The sequence below is a fragment of the Ananas comosus genome, linkage group 2, assembly GCF_001540865.1.
Source record: "Ananas comosus cultivar F153 linkage group 2, ASM154086v1, whole genome shotgun sequence".
Taxonomy (NCBI): domain Eukaryota; kingdom Viridiplantae; phylum Streptophyta; class Magnoliopsida; order Poales; family Bromeliaceae; genus Ananas; species Ananas comosus.
The window spans coordinates 8793653-8814228 of NC_033622.1; the positions used below are offsets into that span (position 1 = coordinate 8793653).

The 20576-nt window shown below is 40.3% G+C and overlaps 1 protein-coding gene across 1 annotated transcript; it reads left to right on the forward strand.

Moving 5' to 3' along the window:
• LOC109706574 lies at positions 12331 to 19484 on the forward strand. Its single transcript, XM_020227503.1, has 5 exons — positions 12331 to 12746; positions 13641 to 13870; positions 16558 to 16591; positions 18019 to 18635; positions 18985 to 19484. Exons 1-5 carry the CDS (start codon positions 12434 to 12436, stop codon positions 19273 to 19275), a joined length of 1485 nt encoding a protein of 494 aa, XP_020083092.1. The 5' UTR covers positions 12331 to 12433; the 3' UTR covers positions 19276 to 19484.

The following is a 20576-nucleotide window of genomic DNA, read 5'->3' on the forward strand; positions in this document are numbered from 1 at the left end:
TCAATATAAACTCATGAAGAATGTATGATCTTTGTTCTTTGTACTTTATTCTTTGGTCTTGCTCTTTCGTTCAATCTCAAGGCTAACCCGGGGGTATCGCCTCATTAACTCACCAACTCAAAGTCCATAATCGCGGGCCCTCAGCTTCCTCCTGCTTGGACCGTCATCTGGGGAACAGTACCAACCAGTGATGACAAACTCCGGAGCGCATCACCCGAGAGGGAGCGACCACCCTCGAGTAAGGACTTATAGCGAGTACGATCAATCCTTAACTCTAAGAATGTTCAGTTCAATCTGTTCCTTAACTCTAAGGAATTTATGCACAAATGACCCTTAGCTCTAAGGTTGAATGTCATTGTGTCAATCTCATGTTCTTTGCATTCTTTATCTTCGACCATGTCAATACACTAACTCTAGTGTTCTTTACATTCTTTACTATCATTCATGTCATACATTAACTCTAGTATTCTTTGATGCCCCACTTTGATGCTAACTCTAGCCTTTATCGTTCTTTATGCCACATTGGTTCTCTTTGATGCCACACACTAACTCTAGTGTTCTTTGGGTTAATCTTTATGCTAACTCTAGCTTTCATTCTCACATTTCATTGTCCTCATGTCATATGTCACTTGTTCTTTAACCTTGCTATGTTCTTATCACCATACATGCACATATAGGGTTATCAAATTCTTTATTGGTTCTCAACCATCATGATGCACTTGAACTCACACAATGCAAACATTCACATGACTATCATCACATTCACCCTACTATGCATGCAACAATATACATAAGTATGCTCAAGAAGTGACACATTAGACATAAAAGAAATTTCAACAAGTTTGGAAAGCACTACCCATCTCGTAGGCTTTCTTAGGTGCTACAGTGATTTTCTTGGGATTTTTAGACTCCTAGTTCGTTACCTGCGGCAAAACGAAGCCAAATTAGGCCTTTTTGCTCATAACTTTACATAGGCTTTTCGTAACGTCAATCCGAGCGCACCAATGCGTTCGTTTGGCCCCCAATTAGGTTTCTAGAGGGTCAATTTTACTTTGAAACCCTCAAAAGCAAAAGTCCCAAATTTGGGTGCCTTAGCTCCAACACATATACAAAACTTAGGATTTGATCTCATTAGGAAGCAAAAGAGAGCTTAATGTACTCAAGAGATCCCATTAAAACCATTCTTAGCTCAATCCAAACCCTAGTTTGGGTTCTACCATGAGAGGGGAAGAAGCTTACCTTGTAAGCTTTTCTTTCTTCAAGCTAGGGAAGAAGATGAGGGAGTTGCTTCACTCCTTTAGCTTCTTCACCACCTTCCTTCTCTTTCCTTTCCTTTCTTCTCCTTTCTTTCTTCTTCTCCTTCTTGTTTTCTATAGAGAGGAAGAGAGAGAGAGTTTAGAGGGTGAGAGGGTGAGAGAATCAGTGATAGAGCCCTTATAACCCCTCAACATAACCCATATATTGCATAAATGCAAATAACCCCCTCAACTTTTATTCCATTACACAGCCCGGACTGGGCACTTTTCGCGCTCAGGGACCGGTCTCCCCGACCTGGGACCGGTCCGAGAGAGCCCTCCCACAGCTCAACGGGGCTTTCGCACGAGGCAACCGGTCTCTCAGAGAGGGACCGGTCTCTCCCCGCAGGGACCGGTTCCCGAGAGCTGGTTTTCTGGGACTTAGCCAATTTTTCCTCTGCTGGGTTTCTCACACGTTCAGGGACCGATCCCCGAGAGCACAAAAGCTGTAGTTTGCAGATTTTTGATTCTGTAGCTCTCGAAAATCTCTCACAATGCACTTTACTCATTTTAACGCCTTCGGTATTTCCAAAGCATACCAACCTCGCACTTTGGTCAATTTGACTAAAGTTTGATATTCGTTCACCGAAGTTTCGGTATATTACATTCTCCACCCCTTAAAATAATTTCGTCCGCGAAATTACACATACCTTAACTCGTCGACTCAAATAGATGCGGATACTCTCTCCGCATGGTCTCCTCGAGCTCCCAAGTGGCTTCTCGCACAGCATGGTTGCTTCATTGAACCTTTACATATGGAATTCTGTGACTCTGCAACTTCCTTTCTTCTCTATCGAGGATGCACACCGGGTACTCCTCATAACTCATATCTTCACGTAGCTCCACGGGCTCGTACTCCAATTCATGTGTCGAATTGCGAATATACTTTCGGAGATTTGACACATGAAACACGTTGTGAACTCACGTGAGTCTCGGTGGTAGTGTGAGCTTGTACGCTACCGTACCTACACGCTCTACTATCTCAAAGGGTCCGACATAACGGGGACTTAGCTTCCCACGGACCCCAAAACGATTGACTCCTCGCATCGGCGATACTCTTAAAAATACACGGTCTCCAACCGCGAACTCTAAGTCCTTTCTTCGCTTGTCGGCATAACTCTTTTGCCTTGACCGCGCTGTTACTGACCGTTGACGGGCAAAGCGAACTTTTTCCTCCGCCTCCCGCACTACATCCGGGCCAAGAGCTGTTTTCTCGCCCACGTCGCTCGAATGAATAGGAGAACGACATTTCCTACCATATAGTGCCTCAAATGGCGCCATCGCTATGCTCTCTTGATAACTGTTATTATATGTGAACTCCGCCATCGGTAAGAAATCATGCCATCCTCCTTTGTAATCTAGTACACACGCTCGAAGCAAGTCCTCAAGGATCTGTATTATCCGCTCCGACTGTCCATCACTCTGAGGATGAAACGCTGTGCTAAAGTCGAGCAGTGTGCCTAGCGCGTCTTGCAAGCTCTTCCAAAAGTGGGATGTGAACCTGGGGCCTCGATTCGATACAATTGATACCGAAACCCCATGAAGTCTCACAACCTCGTCGAGATACACTTGAGCTAGCTTGTCTCCCGACCACGTAGTGTGAATCGGCAAGAAATGAGCCGACTTCGTCAGTCGATCCACTATCACCCATATCGCGTCATGCCCACCTTGAGATCGAGGCAGACCGGTAACGAAGTCCATGGCTATATCTTCCCATTTCCAAACGGGTATAAATAGACTTTGTAGCTTTCCCGCCAAAAATCGGCGCTCTGCTTTCACCCGTTGGCACGTTAGACATTGTGCCACGAACTCCCCAATATCTCTTTTCATGCCCGGCCACCAATAATGTACTTTTAAGTCCTTATACATTTTAGTGCCGCCAGGGTGTATACTATAGGGAGATTGATGCGCTTCTTGCATGATCGCCCTTCGAATGTCATTATCTTTAGGCACACACCATCGATTTCGGAATCGAAGTGCGCCATCGGCTCCAATGCCAAAATCTTCGGCACTACCGTTCTCAACTTCACCTCGTACTTTTTGAAGATAAGTATCCGAAGCTTATAGTTCCTTGATCCTTTCCAATAGGGTCGGTTGCACAACTAATGCGGCAAGTGTAGCCGGCACTCCCAGCGCTACCACTTCCAACCTAAGTCGTTGTATTTCCTTTTGCAATAGCGGTTGAGGCGTAATTGCCATTGCTAAGTTCTCCGCCGATTTTCTACTTAGAGCATTGGCCACGACATTGGCTTTTTCCGGGTGATATAGTATAGTGACATCATAGTCCTTTAGCAACTCTAACCACCGCCGCTATCGCATGTTCAATTCCTTCTGGGTGAACAAGTATTTGAGACTCTTATGATCTATGTAGACTTCACAATGCTCACCATATAGGTAATGCCTCCATAGCTTTAGTGCAAAAATCACCGCAGCTAACTCAAGGTCATGAATCGGGTAGTTCTTCTCATAACTCTTTAATTGGCGCGAAGCATATGCAATGACTCGCCCATTCTACATTAATACACACCCGAGACCAACATATGAGGCATCATTATATACTACAAAAGCCCCCCCCGGGGTCCGCAAGGCAAGCATCGGGGTCGACGTCAATCTGTTCTTTAACTCTTCGAAGCTCCGATCGCAATCGTCGCTTCAAACATACTTTACCCCTTTATTGGTAAGGCGCGTTAGTGGAGTAGTTATTTTAGCGAACCCCTACATGAACTGCCGGTAATAGCCCGCGAGTCCGAGAAAACTGCGGACCTCCGTTACACTTGTCGGGCGAGGCCAATCTTTAATTACCTCGACTTTCCTCGGATCTACCGAACCTCCGTCGCCCGATACCACGTGACCCAAGAATGTGACCTCCTTCAACCAAAAATCATATTTCTTCTGCTTTGCATAGAGCTTCTCTTGTTGGAGTATTTGTAGCACAGCTCTCAAATGCTCCTCATGCTCTTCCTCACTCTTCGAGTAAATCAATACGTCGTCTATAAACACCACGATGCATCGATCCAACAACGGCTTGAAGACTCGATTCATCAAGTCCATAAATGCTGCCAGGATGTTAGTAAGCCCAAACGGCATTACCGTGGATTCATAATGGCCATACCGCGTACGGTACGCCGTTTTGTGCACATCTTTCGGCCTTATCTTTAATTGATGATACCCCGACTGGAGATCAATCTTCGAATACACCTTGGACCCTTGCAACTGATCGAATAATCGTCAATCCTTGGCAACGGGTACTTGTTCTTAATCGTTACTTTGTTCAACTCGCGATAGTCTATGCAGAGTCGAAGTGTGTCATCCTTTTTCTTCACAAATAGCACAGGAGCTCCCCACGGTGACACACTCGGCCTCACGAAGACTTTATCGAGCAAGTCGTGTAGTTGTGCTTTCAACTCCTTTAGCTCCACCGGTGCCATTCTATACGGAGCCTTCGAAACTGGTTCCGCCCCGGGAATCAAGTCAATGACGAACTCGACCTCCCGATCCGATGGCAATCCCAGTAACTCCGCCGGAAATACATCCGGGTACTCACACACTACTCGAATATCCCCCAACTCTGGGTACTCCTTTCGAGCATCTACCATGATTGCCAAATAGGCCTTACACCCTTCTTTGATCATCTTCTTCGCCCTCACCGACGATATAGTCGCCGCGAAGCGCCTACTTTTGCACGCTTGGTACACCAATTCTTCTTGATTAGACTCACGAAAAGTGATCACCTTGCTTTCACAATCTATGACCGCATAGTACTTAGAGAGCCAGTTGGACCCCAAGATAACATCGAATCCCCACATCTGATCTAGCACTAGCAGATCTATCGGCATAATCCAATCGCCTATTTGCACTGGACACGCCAAACACTCAAAGTGGACACTGAATGAATGTTCTGGGGCGTTCACCCACCAATAGTCCTCGTTGTATGCCATCTCTATGCCATGAGTTTGAGCAAATGATGCGCTAATGAATGAATGAGATGCGCCTGTATCAAATACTGCTCTAGCTCTAGTGCTTTTAATCACAATTATACCTGCCACGACGTCGTCGGGTGCTGCAGGTTGCTGCTCCTCCACCTGAGCGGCAAAGACTCGGCCGCTGGGCGCTCTCGATCCTTCCGGCTGACGCGGTGATGACACACGCCCAGCCCACATCGCTGGTGGTAACCCCGCAAGCTGTCTCGGGGTAGTCGGTGCTGATGACGCCGTCAGCGCAGACGACGTCCAGCTCGGGTACTCCCAGATAAGATATCCCGGTTGGCCACACTTGAAATACTTGCCGTCGCGCTGCAGGCAAGTCGACACTCGGTGCTCTCCGCCACAAATGACGCACCGAGGTGGTCTCCAGTTCCTTGACTACTGTCGGGGATACCGAGAGGGTTTCTTAGCATTTGGCCGGCCCCCAGCACCGCCTGCCGTTCGCTTCTTGCCTTTGTCCCTGGTTTCGACCATAGCCTCCCGTTCCTCTCGCACGTGAGCACGACCGTGCTCCACCCACAATGCTCTATTAAAGACCTCCGCAAAGGTCGTCAACTTCAAGATCTGCACCTTCTCGTATATCCTCGGCTGGAGTCCTCGTAAGAACCAATCAGCCCGGTCCCGGTCATCTCGAACAACATCCGGGACACAGTTGATGATGTGAGAGAATTCTTGCTCATATTCCCCCACCGATCAATCACCTTGCCTTAGCTTGCAGAACTTCTCTTGCAGTCTCTGCTTTACCGTATCGGGGAAGTAGTTCGCGAACACCGCCCTTTTAAACTCCTCCCAAAGCATAAGCGGAAGATCGATAGGTCGATCCCGCTTGACTCGCTTCCACCACACCTTCGCCGCCTTCTCGAGACAATGGGTGGCGAGGTACACTTTATCCTTCTCCGAGGTATTTAGGTTCTCGAAGAGCGTTTCCATCGAGTCGATCTACCACTCCACTACCGCTGGCTCCATCACTCCACCCTCAAAGACAGGTGGGTTGAACTTCTGGAACTGAATGAGAGCCGCCAGCGCACGCTCTCGTTCCGCCTCTACTGCTGCACTATCGGGATTTGAGGTTCCCGATCCGGCCGGTACTACCGTGACGGGCACAGCCGCTGCTGCCGCCGCTCCCTCAACTATGCTCGGCACCACCGCACGGGGCGCGACATGCTCGACACCCGCCTGGGCCGCCGCCGCTTGCTGACGCTCCAAAGCCTCCTGGAGCCGTTGAATCTGCTCCCCTTGGCGTTGAACAGACTCCCCTTGCTGCCGCACTATTCCAATAAGCTCGGCTATTTGCTCCCGAAGCTCACCGTCACCACTAGCTCCGGATTGCTCGGGCGCCGCACTCGGCTCCTCCGGCATCGACCTTATCTGCGGTCGACCACGAGGTGCCATTGCTTCCTGAAAAGAAGCAACCATTAGCTACATGACCAACATTACTCAGCCATACCCAATTCGGCGAAAGCAACTTATGCATTCGTTTTCGCCCCAAGCATTATGTCGTCGGCCGCCCGACACAACACAAGGAGTAGCGAATGAACATCAATTCAAACTTAGCCTCTAATCACATTAGAGACATCCCAACTTAACCCAATCGCATGCTTTCGCTAACTTTGATTCCACGTCACTCACGTTTTCTAGATCCTTAAGGTCTTCCAATCCTAAGGGTCTCTAGGTCCCTTCCTATTCTTTCACTTTAGGCTCTGATACCACAATATCTGTCACGCCCCGGGACCGATACCAATTTGGCCCGGCCCGGGCACTTCGAACAGATGCCGGACGGACAGAGTATCCCCTGACCGCCCAACGCTCATCACATGTACATTTCAAGTAAAGGGAAAGCACAAGCGAAAACATACAAATACGGCTTACATGAGGGTAAGCAATAGCCATGAGTGAAAGAAAGGAAGCTAAACAACCATACGAGTACTATGATTCACTTTTGATCACATACATTGCGTTCAACCTATACATTCACGGTTCTTTTACATATACATGCTTTTCATCATTTCTTTTTACATCACATTTTTTTCAAACTAGAAATTTACATTCTTTTCTTTTACATCTCAATTCATCAAAAACAAAAGATGAAGAAGGAGAATGCTACTACAAAATGTAAAACTCGACTTGGTAGTTACTGTCTATGGCGCGATACCTTTACCGCGGTCGCTTGCCGGCTCGCTCGGTCCCGGCTCTGTGGAAATAGTGGGGTGAGAACTACAACGATGTTCCCAGTGGGTTCGGCCCCAATCTCACCGACTTTTCCACTAGGTCTAACTCAGGCATAATACAAAGAATAAACAGATAAGTAGCGAACTATACAAATGCAACTAATATGGCTGAACAATGCGATCAATAAAGATGCTCAATATAAACTCATGAAGAATGCATGATCTTTGTTCTTTGTACTTTATTCTTTGGTCTTGCTCTTTCGTTCAATCTCAAGGCTAACCCGGGGGTATCGCCTCATTAACTCACCAACTCAAAGTCCATAATCGCGGGCCCTCAGCTTCGTCCCGCTAGGACCGTCCTCTGGGGAACAGCACCAACCCAGTGATGACAAACTCCGGAGCACATCACCGGAAGGGGAGCGACCACCCTCAAGTAAGGACTTATAGCGAGTACGATTAATCCTTAACTCTAAGGATGTTCAGTTCAATCTGTTCCTTAACTCTAAGGAATTTATGCACAAATGACCCTTAGCTCTAAGGTTGAATGTCATTGTGTCAATCTCATGTTCTTTGCATTCTTTATCTTCGACCATGTCAATACACTAACTCTAGTGTTCTTTACATTCTTTACTATCATTCATGTCATACATTAACTCTAGTATTCTTTGATGCCCCACTTTGATGCTAACTCTAGCCTTTATCGTTCTTTATGCCACATTGGTTCTCTTTGATACCACACACTAACTCTAGTGTTCTTTGGATCAATCTTTATGCTAACTCTAGCTTTCATTCTCACATTTCATTGTCCTCATGTCATATATCACTTGTTCTTTAACCTTGCTAAGTTCTTATCACCATACATGCACATATAGGGTTATCACATTCTTTATTGGTTCTCAACCATCATGATACACTTGAACTCACACAATGCAAACATTCACATGACTATCATCACATTCACCCTACTATGCATGCAACAATATACATAAGTATGCTTAAGAAGTGACACATTAGACATAAAAGAAATTTCAACAAGTTTGGCAAGCACCACCCACCTCGTAGCTTTCTTAGGTGCTATGGTGATTTTCTTAAAATTTTTAGACTCCTAGTTCGTCACCTGCGGCAAAACGAAGCCAAATTAGGCCTTTTTGCTCATAACTTTACATAGGCTTTTCGTAACGTCAATCCGAGCGCACCAACGCGTTCGTTTGGCCCCCAATTAGATTTCTAGAGGGTCAATTTCACTTTGAAACCCTCACAAGCAAAAGCCCCAAATTTGGGTGCCCTAGCTCCAACACATATACAAAACCTAGGGTTTGATCTCATTAGGAAGCAAAAGAGAGCTTAATCTACTCAAGAAATCCCATTAAAATCATTCTTAGCTCAATCCAAACCCTAATTTGGGTTCTACCCTGAGAGGGGAAGAAGCTTACCTTGTAAGCTTTCCTTTCTTCAAGCTAGGGAAGAAGATGAGGGAGTTGCTTCACTCCTTTAGCTTCTTCACCACCTTCCTTCTCTTTCCTTTCCTTTCTTCTCCTTTCTTTCTTCTTCTCCTTCTTGTCTTCTAGAGAGAGAAAGAGAGAGAGAGAGTTTAGAGGGTGAGAGGGTGAGAGAATGAGAGATAGAGCCCTCATAACCCCTCAACATAACCCATATATTGCATAAATGCAAATAAGCCCCTCAACTTTTATTCCATTACACAGTCCGGACTGGGCACTTTCCGCGCTCGGGGACCGGTCTCCCCGACCTGGGACCGTCCCAGAGAGCCCTCCCGCAGCTCCGCGGGGCTTTCGCACGAGGCAACCGGTCTCTCCCAGAGGGACCGGTCTCTCGGGGACCGGTCTCTCCCCGCAGTGACCGGTTCCCGAGAGCTAGTTTTCTGGGACTTAGCTAATTTTTCATCTGCTAGGTTTCTCACGCGTTCGGGGACCGGTCTCTCCCACTAGGGACCGGTCCCCAAGAGCACAAAAGCTGCAGTTTGCAGATTTTTGATTCTTTTGCTCTCGAAACCTCCCACAATGCACTTTTACTCATTTTAACGCCTTCGGTATTTCCAAAGCGTACCAACCTCGCACTTTGGTCAATTTGACTAAAGTTCGATATTTGTTCACCGAAGTTTCGGTATATTACATTAAACCTTCTCTTCAGCTCACAACATCAAAGCAGCCATCTCCATTAACTTCTCCTTCAACACTAACCTCTGTAGAGAGAGAAGAAGAAGAAACGAAAGAAAAGAGCGAAGGAATTAATCCCCTGTACATAGGGAAGTTGCTAAGGTGTTGGGAGTTAGAGATAAGCACAAACAATTGGTAAAAAACCCCCTCACAAAAGCTGGGGCCAGCAGTCCTAAAATGGTCCCTACAGTTTTTCTTTTAGTGCAGAATCTGCACTAGGCAACAGCAGCAGTAGCAATAGCAGCAGCAGCTGCAATCAGCAGTAGCAGCAGTATTCAGCAGCTATTGCACTTAAACCCCCCAAAAAATAGGAATTCTGCTTTTACAAAACAGCCCCTGTAGCTTTTACAAAACAGTCCCTGCAGCTTTTTTGCACAAATCTGCACTGGTAGCACTTGTTTCCAAGGTAATTTCGCACTTCCACTTCGTTCCGAACCCCCTTAAACTCTTCTAAACTTGTAATTAGCTACCCCCACACGACCAATTTAGCTTAGGGACTAACTAATTTATATTTTAGCATTACTTTGATCAATTTGATCAAAGTTAGCCTTACTTTCGGAACTTCTCTTTCGATTTCGTTTCGCGCCTGATTTGCACCGAAACACTCAAATACCTCCAAAAGTCATTCCCACGCATCCAAAATTACTCGGGAATAATGCACATCCAACTCAAACGTTTCTTTGATCACCTAAATTACAGTTGGCATCGCAACCCGAAATTTTCGGTACATTACATTGCCTCTACAGAGCAGAATACCGGTACTACATCGGGCCCGTACCGGTACTAGACCTGGTACCGGTACTGCATCAGGCTGTTAACCGGTACCCAGTGTATTTGTCCGCCAACCCAAGGCTCGAGTTGCGCAGGCTGTTACTTGGTACCGGTGACACTTCCCCGTGTTAACCGGTACGCAATACAGACTGCAGTTTGGCAGTTTTTGAGGGGTGTTTTTGGAATTGTAGCAATTCTACAAATACCCCACGCCCCTTTGATGGTTCCTTGAGCTTGGAACCTGAGGAGAGAAGGTAAGGATCCTCTTCTCTTCCCCTCTTTGATTTCCTTCCATTTGGTTTGAATTTTTGAGGATTAATTATCTCTTTTTGTTTTTTTCACTTGTCGGTGGCATTTCCACCATGAGAGAAGTTTTGGAGCTTTGATTGGAGCTTGTTGGAGGGAGATTTTCAACCCTAGCTGGTTTCTAGTGTGGTTTGGAGCTTTTAAAGAGGTTAGTGACATGTTTCTCTCATTTGATTCATATTTTAGTGGATTTCTTGATATGAAACCCTAGAAATGAGAAAACTAGGGTTTATTTGGAGATTTTTGATTTGTAGCTTTTGGAACCAAATTGATTGGTTTAGAACCTTCCTTTAGGTTGGTTTTGGAGCACTCTAGCTTCCATTTGGGATTTGAGAGAGATTTTCACCATACAAGGTGAGTTTTTGCCTTTTTCTTGGGTTGGTTAATGTTTTATTAGTAAAATTATATGGGTTGCACCTTAGAGTAAGCATATGTTTAAATTCAGCTTCACATTGTATTTTGAATTGTTCCTATAAAGCTTTTGTAGATTCTTCTAAATATGACTCTAAATATTTATACATTTAGCTGCATTGTTAGTAGATATATTTCTAACATAATCTGCTACTACTAAACCGTTTCATATATCAATAACACTATTCCAAGTTTGGGGATCGCTGCTATGTTTAAAATTTTTCCACTACCAGCCTCTTGTAATTTAACTTTATTTCTTACCATAAGGATATGGTTTTTTGTAGCATGAGTTACTGAATATCTAGGAAGTTTTCCTGTATCATAAGTAGAAGAGGGTAATACTACTGTTTCATGAAATGGTGTGGTTGAAGTAATTTATTTCTTTCAGCCCTTTCTTGTCTTTTTCGTTTTTTTTTTTCAATTAATCTTCATTCTTCTTCAGGACTAAGATCTTCCTCATCATCTTCTTCTTCTTCTAAGTTTATATTTTTATTATTTATTAATTCAATATTCATTAATGTAAAGTTAGTAGGTATAGTGAAAGAAGTATCAGATAATGGTTCTGTATTGATGGATAGTGATTCTGTATTAAGTGGTTATGTGTTGAGTAAATTTAGATCTTTTCTGTTGTTATCATCTTCTTCGTCTTCATGTGGACATGGCCTATAATAAGAAAAACTTACAGTAAAACCTAGGGGACACAAAAAAAGTATAATCCCTCCTATGAGTAAATCTAGAAAGACTCATAGGCAAAAGATAAGGAAAAAAAATTACTAGCAAACAGGACCACTGGAAAACTGCAAGACAAAAGAATCTTTGTACAAGATATCGTTTTCAAGAGCAAAGGCATCTACTTAAAAAAAAAAAAAGAATCATCATATGTCTATTATTAAAAAGAAATCTGCTTTATTTCCTACGTAAATCCCAAGCTAAAAAACCTTATTTAAATAAAAATAGACATGTTCACAAATTTAGGGGGATAGGATATACAAAAATAAATTGCATTATTTTACTTGTATGTGGAAGTACCGAACATTTTGCGAACACGTGTCCTAAGAGACAAAATAGGAGAGATAGAAAAAAAAATTTCCACAGTTTTACTGGAACCAGACACTGCACACTCTCAACGAGTGATGGTGCAATGAACCCACATAATTAGCACCAAAATGTTTCACGTGGGAAATGGTCACCCTCGCATTCTATATAATGGGCCAACTCCTTTTGCTTCACTGCACCTCTTCTTCTCATCCCAATCTCTCACACGTAGTTTTCTCTCTCTCTCTCTCTCTCTCTCTCTCTCTCTCATTCTGATCACCACTTCTATAATGGCTTCTGAATCTCCCAACAAGGAGTACGTGATTTATCGGCATGAGAAAATAGGGCTACTTGATATCCTAAGCCTTTTGATCTTTAGAAGATGCTTGCTGAGTTATAAGTTTGTGGAGATTAGTGATGCAAAGAGCGTCGAACTCAGGAACGTGCAGGTCGACTCGCTCACAGCCAGAACCCTGCTTTGCCAAAAATTTTTATCGGCGATTAGTAAGCCGTTGAAGAGTTTCGGGGGCATCATCGAGTTCCTGTTGAACTTGGTTGCTTTTAACGGTGGAATACTACGTTTTATATTGAGTGCTCTCACAGGTTTAGATCTTGCTGATCGATTAATTACTTTCCAAAGCATGAGACAACTAAGCACGTTGACGTTGCAATTTTCTTTTTTGGTCCTAGCATAGTACACTGATGACACCTCAACAAGCTCCTAAAGTTATTTAATTTATTCTCAGTTTATCAAAGTTCATGCCATCTCAGGCCCTGATCGAGCTTGGCAATAAGTACGCTGATGACAAATTACCAAAACACCGTCTCTGTAGGCTAAGCTTTCAGAGTAAAAAGTTATATCACAATACAACTTTATTTGCTGGACTTCGATGTTAACAATACTATTATTTTTTTACCTTTCATATGTTATTGTAATTAGAATTGAGAATTACTAGGTTTACAATCTAAACTTGGTTGTAATCTTACAACACCCTCATCTGAATTATTAGTCTTCTTCTTTTCCTCTTTTTTTTTTCCTAACCAAACACCAAATTAAAAAGGGTTAGTTAATTCTAGGAATCCTTGGATAAGGAGTTGAAGGATCATAACACATTTTTATTGCAGACTTCTCATTTCTCGGTGGGATTATATGTATAGAGTTGATGTATAGAATTTCTTCTTTATTCTTTTTGTTTTTCTTGTTTTAGGTGCCATTAAATTTTCGTAATTATTCTTTTATTCTATTATCTATTATTCTTTTATTCTTTAGCTTTTTATTTTATTCTATTATTCTTCTGCTTTTTCTTTTTAAGGTAACTTAACTGAGTTCTACATACTACAATTTGAATAACAAGAAACATCCTAGATGATACGCAAATGTTATGAAAAATTATCTTTTCTTTTAACCCATATATAAATCCTACAGTTTTTGAAATACAGAGATCAAATCACATGCTTTCACTGCAGTATATAGCATATATCCAATTTTTTGTGCAGGTAAGATCAAGATTCCGGATCCTGAAGCAGCATATTATAGATCCATCATAGCCTATATTGACGATCGGCTCGATCTGTACAAAAGCAAATCCTTCATCGGCGATTTCCCATTAATAGAGCCCAAAAAAGGCCGCTTATATGAAGAATTTTCCGAACTCACCATGATGGCCTCAAAAGTAGCTTATGAGAATGCTGCTTATATCGAAGAAGCTGTTACTGACCACTGGAAGGTATAGATAATTAATTTACTCAAGCCAAATTCCGTAAGCTTTACTACTTCTGAGCCAAGAAAAAGAATTAAACCAAATGTTTATAATATTTAGTCAAGTGCACTTGAATTGGTACATCTGAAAAAAAAAAAAAAAAAAAAATAGAGTGAAGAAGAGTAAATATGTACATGGATAGTCTCTATTCTATCCTGATAGTGCTACTTGTTTCTCATACTTTTCTGTTGAACAGCTTAACCTATGAATTTTTACATATGGTTCATTTTGGTCGTCTAGACTGTTTGCCAAAACTGGAGTTTTATAATAGGTTATCCTCCTCAAATCCTGTTCCTATTGAAGTGAAATAATCGAGTCATTTAAAACGGGGTAAATTGGTGATCTCATTAAAACAAGGTAGTAAAATTTTCTTTATCTCCCAAAGTGTGAAGTGAGTTTTATGTGCGAGTCATGATCGATAGGCCTCAAGTCATTTTCTATAATGAACATTTTGAATCAATAAATGATATCGTTAAACTTTCTCTAGAAGATTTAAAAGACTAAGAATTATAATTTGTTGATTTTTTAAAATCATTTATGTCATGATCAAAAGGCCTCAAATTGGATAGTTTTTTATAGCCTATGTAGCCGTTTGCTCACTTAATTGTATTAAATAATTTATATTCAATGAACTTATAATACATAATTCTTTTCACTATCTTGATCATTTTTGACAACCCTGATCTTATGTTGAGAAGCTTAAGCCTCTATTTTCATAGCGTTGTTCAATTTTAACCCTTTATTTTGTAATCTTTTAATCTACTAGATAATGAATTTAAAAATTATGAAATCCAATTTCTAAACATTTCAAATGCCCTAGATCATGTTTGATAGTCACACACACGCACACACATACTAGGCTAGTATGTTTTCGAAAGTACAGAGGTCACTATACTTTTATTACAATAAAATATTTAATTCGGCAATCGATTCCATTAGATATGTGATCTATACTATTGAAATGTATTTAGAAACAAAATCTCTTATTTTATTTTTGACATCATTTGCCTTCAAAACAAGTAGTCTAAAAAATGAATATTGGTTAAAAATAAAAATCTTATAAAAAATAGTTTTAGAAGGCTTAAATATTTTTTTTTTTTGCGGGAAAAGAAGGCTTAAATTTTTTATAGGAAGTACAAATCTTACTCTTGATGTTAAAATAAAAAAAAATTATTAAAATTTTACCTAATTTAGATTGTTATGCACTTTTGAACTTACCTCTATACCTGCCACATCAGCCATTACAATTTTAATTTTTGAGACTTCTTCATCATGACTTAGCAAATGATGTCAAAAAAATTATAACATTTGCCCTTTAAATAGATCCAATAGTACAGATCGGGTCTAACGGATCGCTGTTCGTCGAATCAGATGTTCTATCATTGATAACAACTTAAAACTGCAAAGGCTTCTGTTGTTTTGAAAGCATACAATCTGGACTTTCTCTATCTCTAGATCTCTCACTCTCTCTCTATATATAAACAAACAAAGAGAGAGAGAGGGAGCTAAAATACTTCTAGAAGCAAATAGCAAATGTTACTTCCGCATCATTTTCAACGGTTGGGAATCTGAATTGATGATCGGCCTTGTCAAATGCAATTTAAGCTATTTGAATTTTATAGAAATTAAATTTTGCAATTTAGGAAGTCATTTGTTTAGTGATCAAGTCATCTCAATTTTACTTTATATTACCTATGAAAATTATTAATTTTCATACCACGGGAATATTAGGCAACTGATGCTGTAAATTCATGAAGTATGAAATATAAAAGTTCAAATAGCTTAAATAAAGTTTAACAGTATGCATGGATCGCTGATTACGATAATATCGCTGGAAGTGACATGGAAGTGAACAACATCGTTTACTTTTAGAAGTATTCTAGCTTAACTCTAGAATACTTCTAAAAGCAAATGCGAACCCTTTACTTCCACATCATTTCGCTAAAAGGTCATCTGAATTGACCATTTGTAACAGTAAATATAATTTAGGCTATTTGAACTTCTTTTAGGTTTCAAAAAATTTTATAATTTTTTTTATATTAGTTGTTTGCTCTTCAAGTGGTTCAAAAATTGAGAAATTTTTAATTGCGAAAAAGAAAAGAATTGAAACCACTTCATCACTAGGCAAATGATATCATAAAATTGTGCGATTTGGGTTCTAGGAATTTTGAATATCTTTGATCATATTTGATGCCTAGGATTTACTATTTGATGGTGATATTATTATGGATTTAAGGGCTGAAAAGTTGATAGTAAATATTATTCATCTACTATCTGTAGTATAGTAATTCAACTCTCTCTTCACCCTTTATAAACATATATATTGAAGACACATACGTACTCACGAAATTCTAAATATCTAAATAAAAAGCCTAGGAATGACTACCAAAATATCGGCCTTCAGAGAAATATCCAACCAGAAAATCATGCATGTGCAAATGAATTGAATTAAAATATTGACTTAAAAAAATAATAATAAGGAATATTAATACAAAACTGCACCTTAAAATAGTTTGTAATGGGCAATAAAGTCCTTAGTACTGCAAGATGAATTATATTACCATTAATTTATACCCAACACACAGTTTACATCTCGATTACAGTGTTCATTATTTATTTAATGTGTAATAATAAGGTGTTTATGATTTATGCAGATGCACTTCGTAGGATTTTACAGTTGCTGGAACAGTAAGTATACAGCCATAAACATTGGTCTCATCCTATAAAAATTTTCCTTTTCTATCTTAATAAGATAAATTGTTATCAGAAGATTATATATATATATATATATATATATATAGAGTTGAGCTGGAATACTATCGGTAGCAAACGGGCTCCGTTGCCACCTATTTGTTTTTGATGATGGAGCTTTCAAATCAACTATTGGCATCGTTGAACATGATCTATACCACTTAAAGTATTTAGAAATCAAATTTTATACTTTTCCGATATTATTCTCTTTTCCATCAAGTGGGCGTAAAAATGAACAGCTGAAAATGAATATCCTCTATAAAATGATGATAGAAATTTTGTAATCAAGATCGAAAGTATAGATCTTATTCTAAATAGTTTAAAGAATCTTCTCACCAAAATTCAATTGATTTGGATAGTTTTACACCGTTAAACGAGAAAACGCCTCATATCTACCATTAAAATTACAAATTTTGAAACCCTTTGATTATTAGGTCAGTGATGTCGAAATCATTTGAAATTTTGTTTCTTGATACTTCAAGTGGTATAGATCATGTTCAACGGTGCCGATCGTCAATTTAAGAGCTCCATCATAAAAAACAAATGGGTGGCAACGGAGCCAGTATGCTACCGATAGCATTCCAGCTCAACTCTCTCTCTCTCTCTCTCTCTCTCTCTCTCTCTCTCTCTCTCTATATATATATATTATAGTCCGGCCGGGATACTATTGATAGCACCAAGAATTTGGTACCATCGAGTTTTCCACCATTAGATTTAACCCTTTGATTATTTTTACCCATTAGATTATACTATTCAACCAACCAATCACTGAACCCTAAGGGGCCCACATCATCTTAACCCTTTGATTCTATATATATATAGAATTAGATTAGAATACTATCAATAGCACCAAGTTATTAGTGCTATTAGTTTTTTAACCCTTGGATTGAGAAATGTGCGGTTAGGATGATGTGGGCCCCCTAGGGTTTAGTGAGTGGTTGGTTGAATAGTATAATCTAACGGGTAAAAATAATCAAAGAGTTAAATCTAGCAGTGAAAAACTCGATAGCACCAAATCCTTGGTGCTATCGATAGTATCCCAGCCGGACTCTCTCTCTCTCTCTCTCTCTCTCTCTCTCTCTCTATATATATATATATATATATATATATATGTCGTGTGGAGCTAAAATATTTCTATAAACTTAATAGTAGTGCATGCTCTCAATCAAGTTTTTAACCCTTACATGTCTAATATTTAGTGGGCGTAGGATAGTATGTAATCCAAAGACTAAAAATTTGGGAGTAGGCACATTACATGTGCTTCTTAATTATAGCATTACCCAAGAAAAACTACATGTTTGTGTGCATGTGTGTATATCTACTCATTTGTATGGCTAATTAAATGACTTTAAATTCACACACAGAATTCTTGAACAACTACACAACACAAGCTTTCATCTTCTGCGATAAGGCGGAAGACGCCAACTACATCGTTTTGGCATTCCGCGGCACTGAGCCTTTCAATGCGAAAGACTGGGTCACCGACATCGACCTCTCTATGTTGTACATGGGCAAGCTAGGTTATGTTCATCTCGGATTTCTCAAGGCACTTGGCCTTCAAGATGAAAAGGATTACCGTAAAGGTTTCCCAAAGGATTTTCCTGTGGAACCCGACCAGCCCATCGCATACTACACACTCAGAGCAGAACTTAAATTGTTGCTAAGGAAGCACAAAAATGCAAAGATAGTTATAACTGGTCATAGCTTGGGAGGTGCACTTGCGACCATCTTTCTATGTTTGCTAGCAATGCATGATCAAGTTGATATCTTGAAGTCACTGCTCGGTGTACTAACCTTTGGGCAACCTAGGGTTGGAAATGCTGGCTTCCAAGACTATGTCGACTCCGTTATGATATCAAATTACTATAGGATGGTGTACCGCTTCGACATTGTCCCTCGGGTCCCCTTAGATATTCCGATTATCTCGCCTTTCAAACATGGCGGTATCTGCATGTACTACAACGGATGGTACGAAAGAAAGGTATCATCGTCAAAATCAATGTTTGTTATTGTTGTTTATATAATCATCTATTATTATAATTACAACTCTAATTGACGATAATATTATTAATTAGTTTTGTTTCATAAAAGCAATGTTATTTCAAACGAAGTTACAGTTCTAGTGAGTCAATCTTATTATTAATTGCAGTTATTATTACTTATTAGCACAATTGGTTTTTACTTTTTATCTATTTGCAAGGCTTAGAGTAGTACATGATCTCATTTTAATCTAGAAGAACATGAATTATTACGAATTCTAATTAATAAACATAATTTTGCAAGAATATTTAACTAATTTTTCTAGATCTTGCTTCATTTCTTAACGGCAGGAGGATAAAGAAGTCCCAAATCCTAACTACATTGATCCAAAATATATTATCCCCATGTACTTAAATGCTTGGGGTGACCTCATCAAGGCTTTCTTCTTAGGGAAGACACAGGGAAAAGATTTCAAGGAAGGGATTATCTCACTCCTCTATAGGGCTCTGGGACTAATTGTGCCTGGCGTTGCCTCTCACAGTCCTAGAGACTATGTGAATGCTGGCAGACTGGCCAAGATGACTGCCAAGGAGGTCTTCTATGATAAATCCTTTATTAATGAACATGAGACCTACATATAAAGAGAGATAGATCTGAAGCCTTGTTCCAAGATGGTTGATGCATGTTGCATAAGTTATGTTGACGTTTTCTCTCCCTTCGTTCCTATGTTTACGACATTTTAATTTCTTGGTCTTTCTTGTGTGCTAGCTAGCTACCTGCAGTTTATCCGTGTACCTTGTCATGAATGATCATAAATAATTAATGCATCATAGATTTGATCTATACATAATTGCGAGATCTTTAAATGTCTAAGGCTTAATCAAACTCTACGTGTAGTGGATCACCAATTTTAATGTATTTCGCTCAAACCGTACTTGAATCGTGGCGATTCCCATAATCATGTGTTTAAAATTTATTGCGAAAGTGAAAAAAGTAATCTACATTCTCCAACTTTTTTTATATGTACATTGTTAAAATCGGAACGGCAAAAAATAGATCCAGAAAAATACTTAATGCAGGAAGAGAAAAAAAAAGAAAAGAGCACACCGATAATTAACGTGGTTTGGCCACCGGCCTACGTTCACGGGCGAAGACGGAATAAATAATTTAATAATGTCGAAAGGCGGAGTACAAAAAAAGATCTCTAAAGAATCAAAACGTAATTAGATCTAAAACGCCGCAATTCGCATCCGTACAAAATATCTTACGTGGCTCATTCCTCTGACCAATGCGCACCACGTCGCGGTTGCCGTACAGACGCAAGCATTAAAGAAGAGATGGCTCCGACTCAATTGAGAACTTAATTAAGCATCGCCTCTTAATTAAGGTTGCGGCTCCTCATACGGACCAACCTGGCTCGGTCAACTCTTTCCAATATATAGAGCTTAATTAGAGAATAGCTTGAGTCGCGGCTACATTAAGTTGGCCGTAGCATGTATATATAATACATGTCTCCAAATTAAAATGTAATTTTAATTCTAATTCAATTAGAATTACACTCCTATTTATAATTTATATATGCCAAATTAAATTTAAATTATTTTTTATCCTAATTAGATTATGATTTACCTTCCATTTAGATAACTACAAATCTAAACGAAATTTTAACAATCTCCACCTTGATTTAATTTGTAGTTTAGCCGCTATGTCGAGATCACTATAAAACTCCACATTGAATTTAATTCGCCTCAATGCTCTTTAACACTCCGTGCTCCGCCTTCTCCAAATGCCCCATAGGGACTCATGATCAAGTGCTGCCAACCGCCACCAAGTCTAAACAATACTAGAACTTCACAATAGTAAGAAACTTAGTAAGCATATCCGCCGGATTGTCCTTAGTACCAATTTTCTTAACAGTCACCGTACGTTTCCGAATCACATC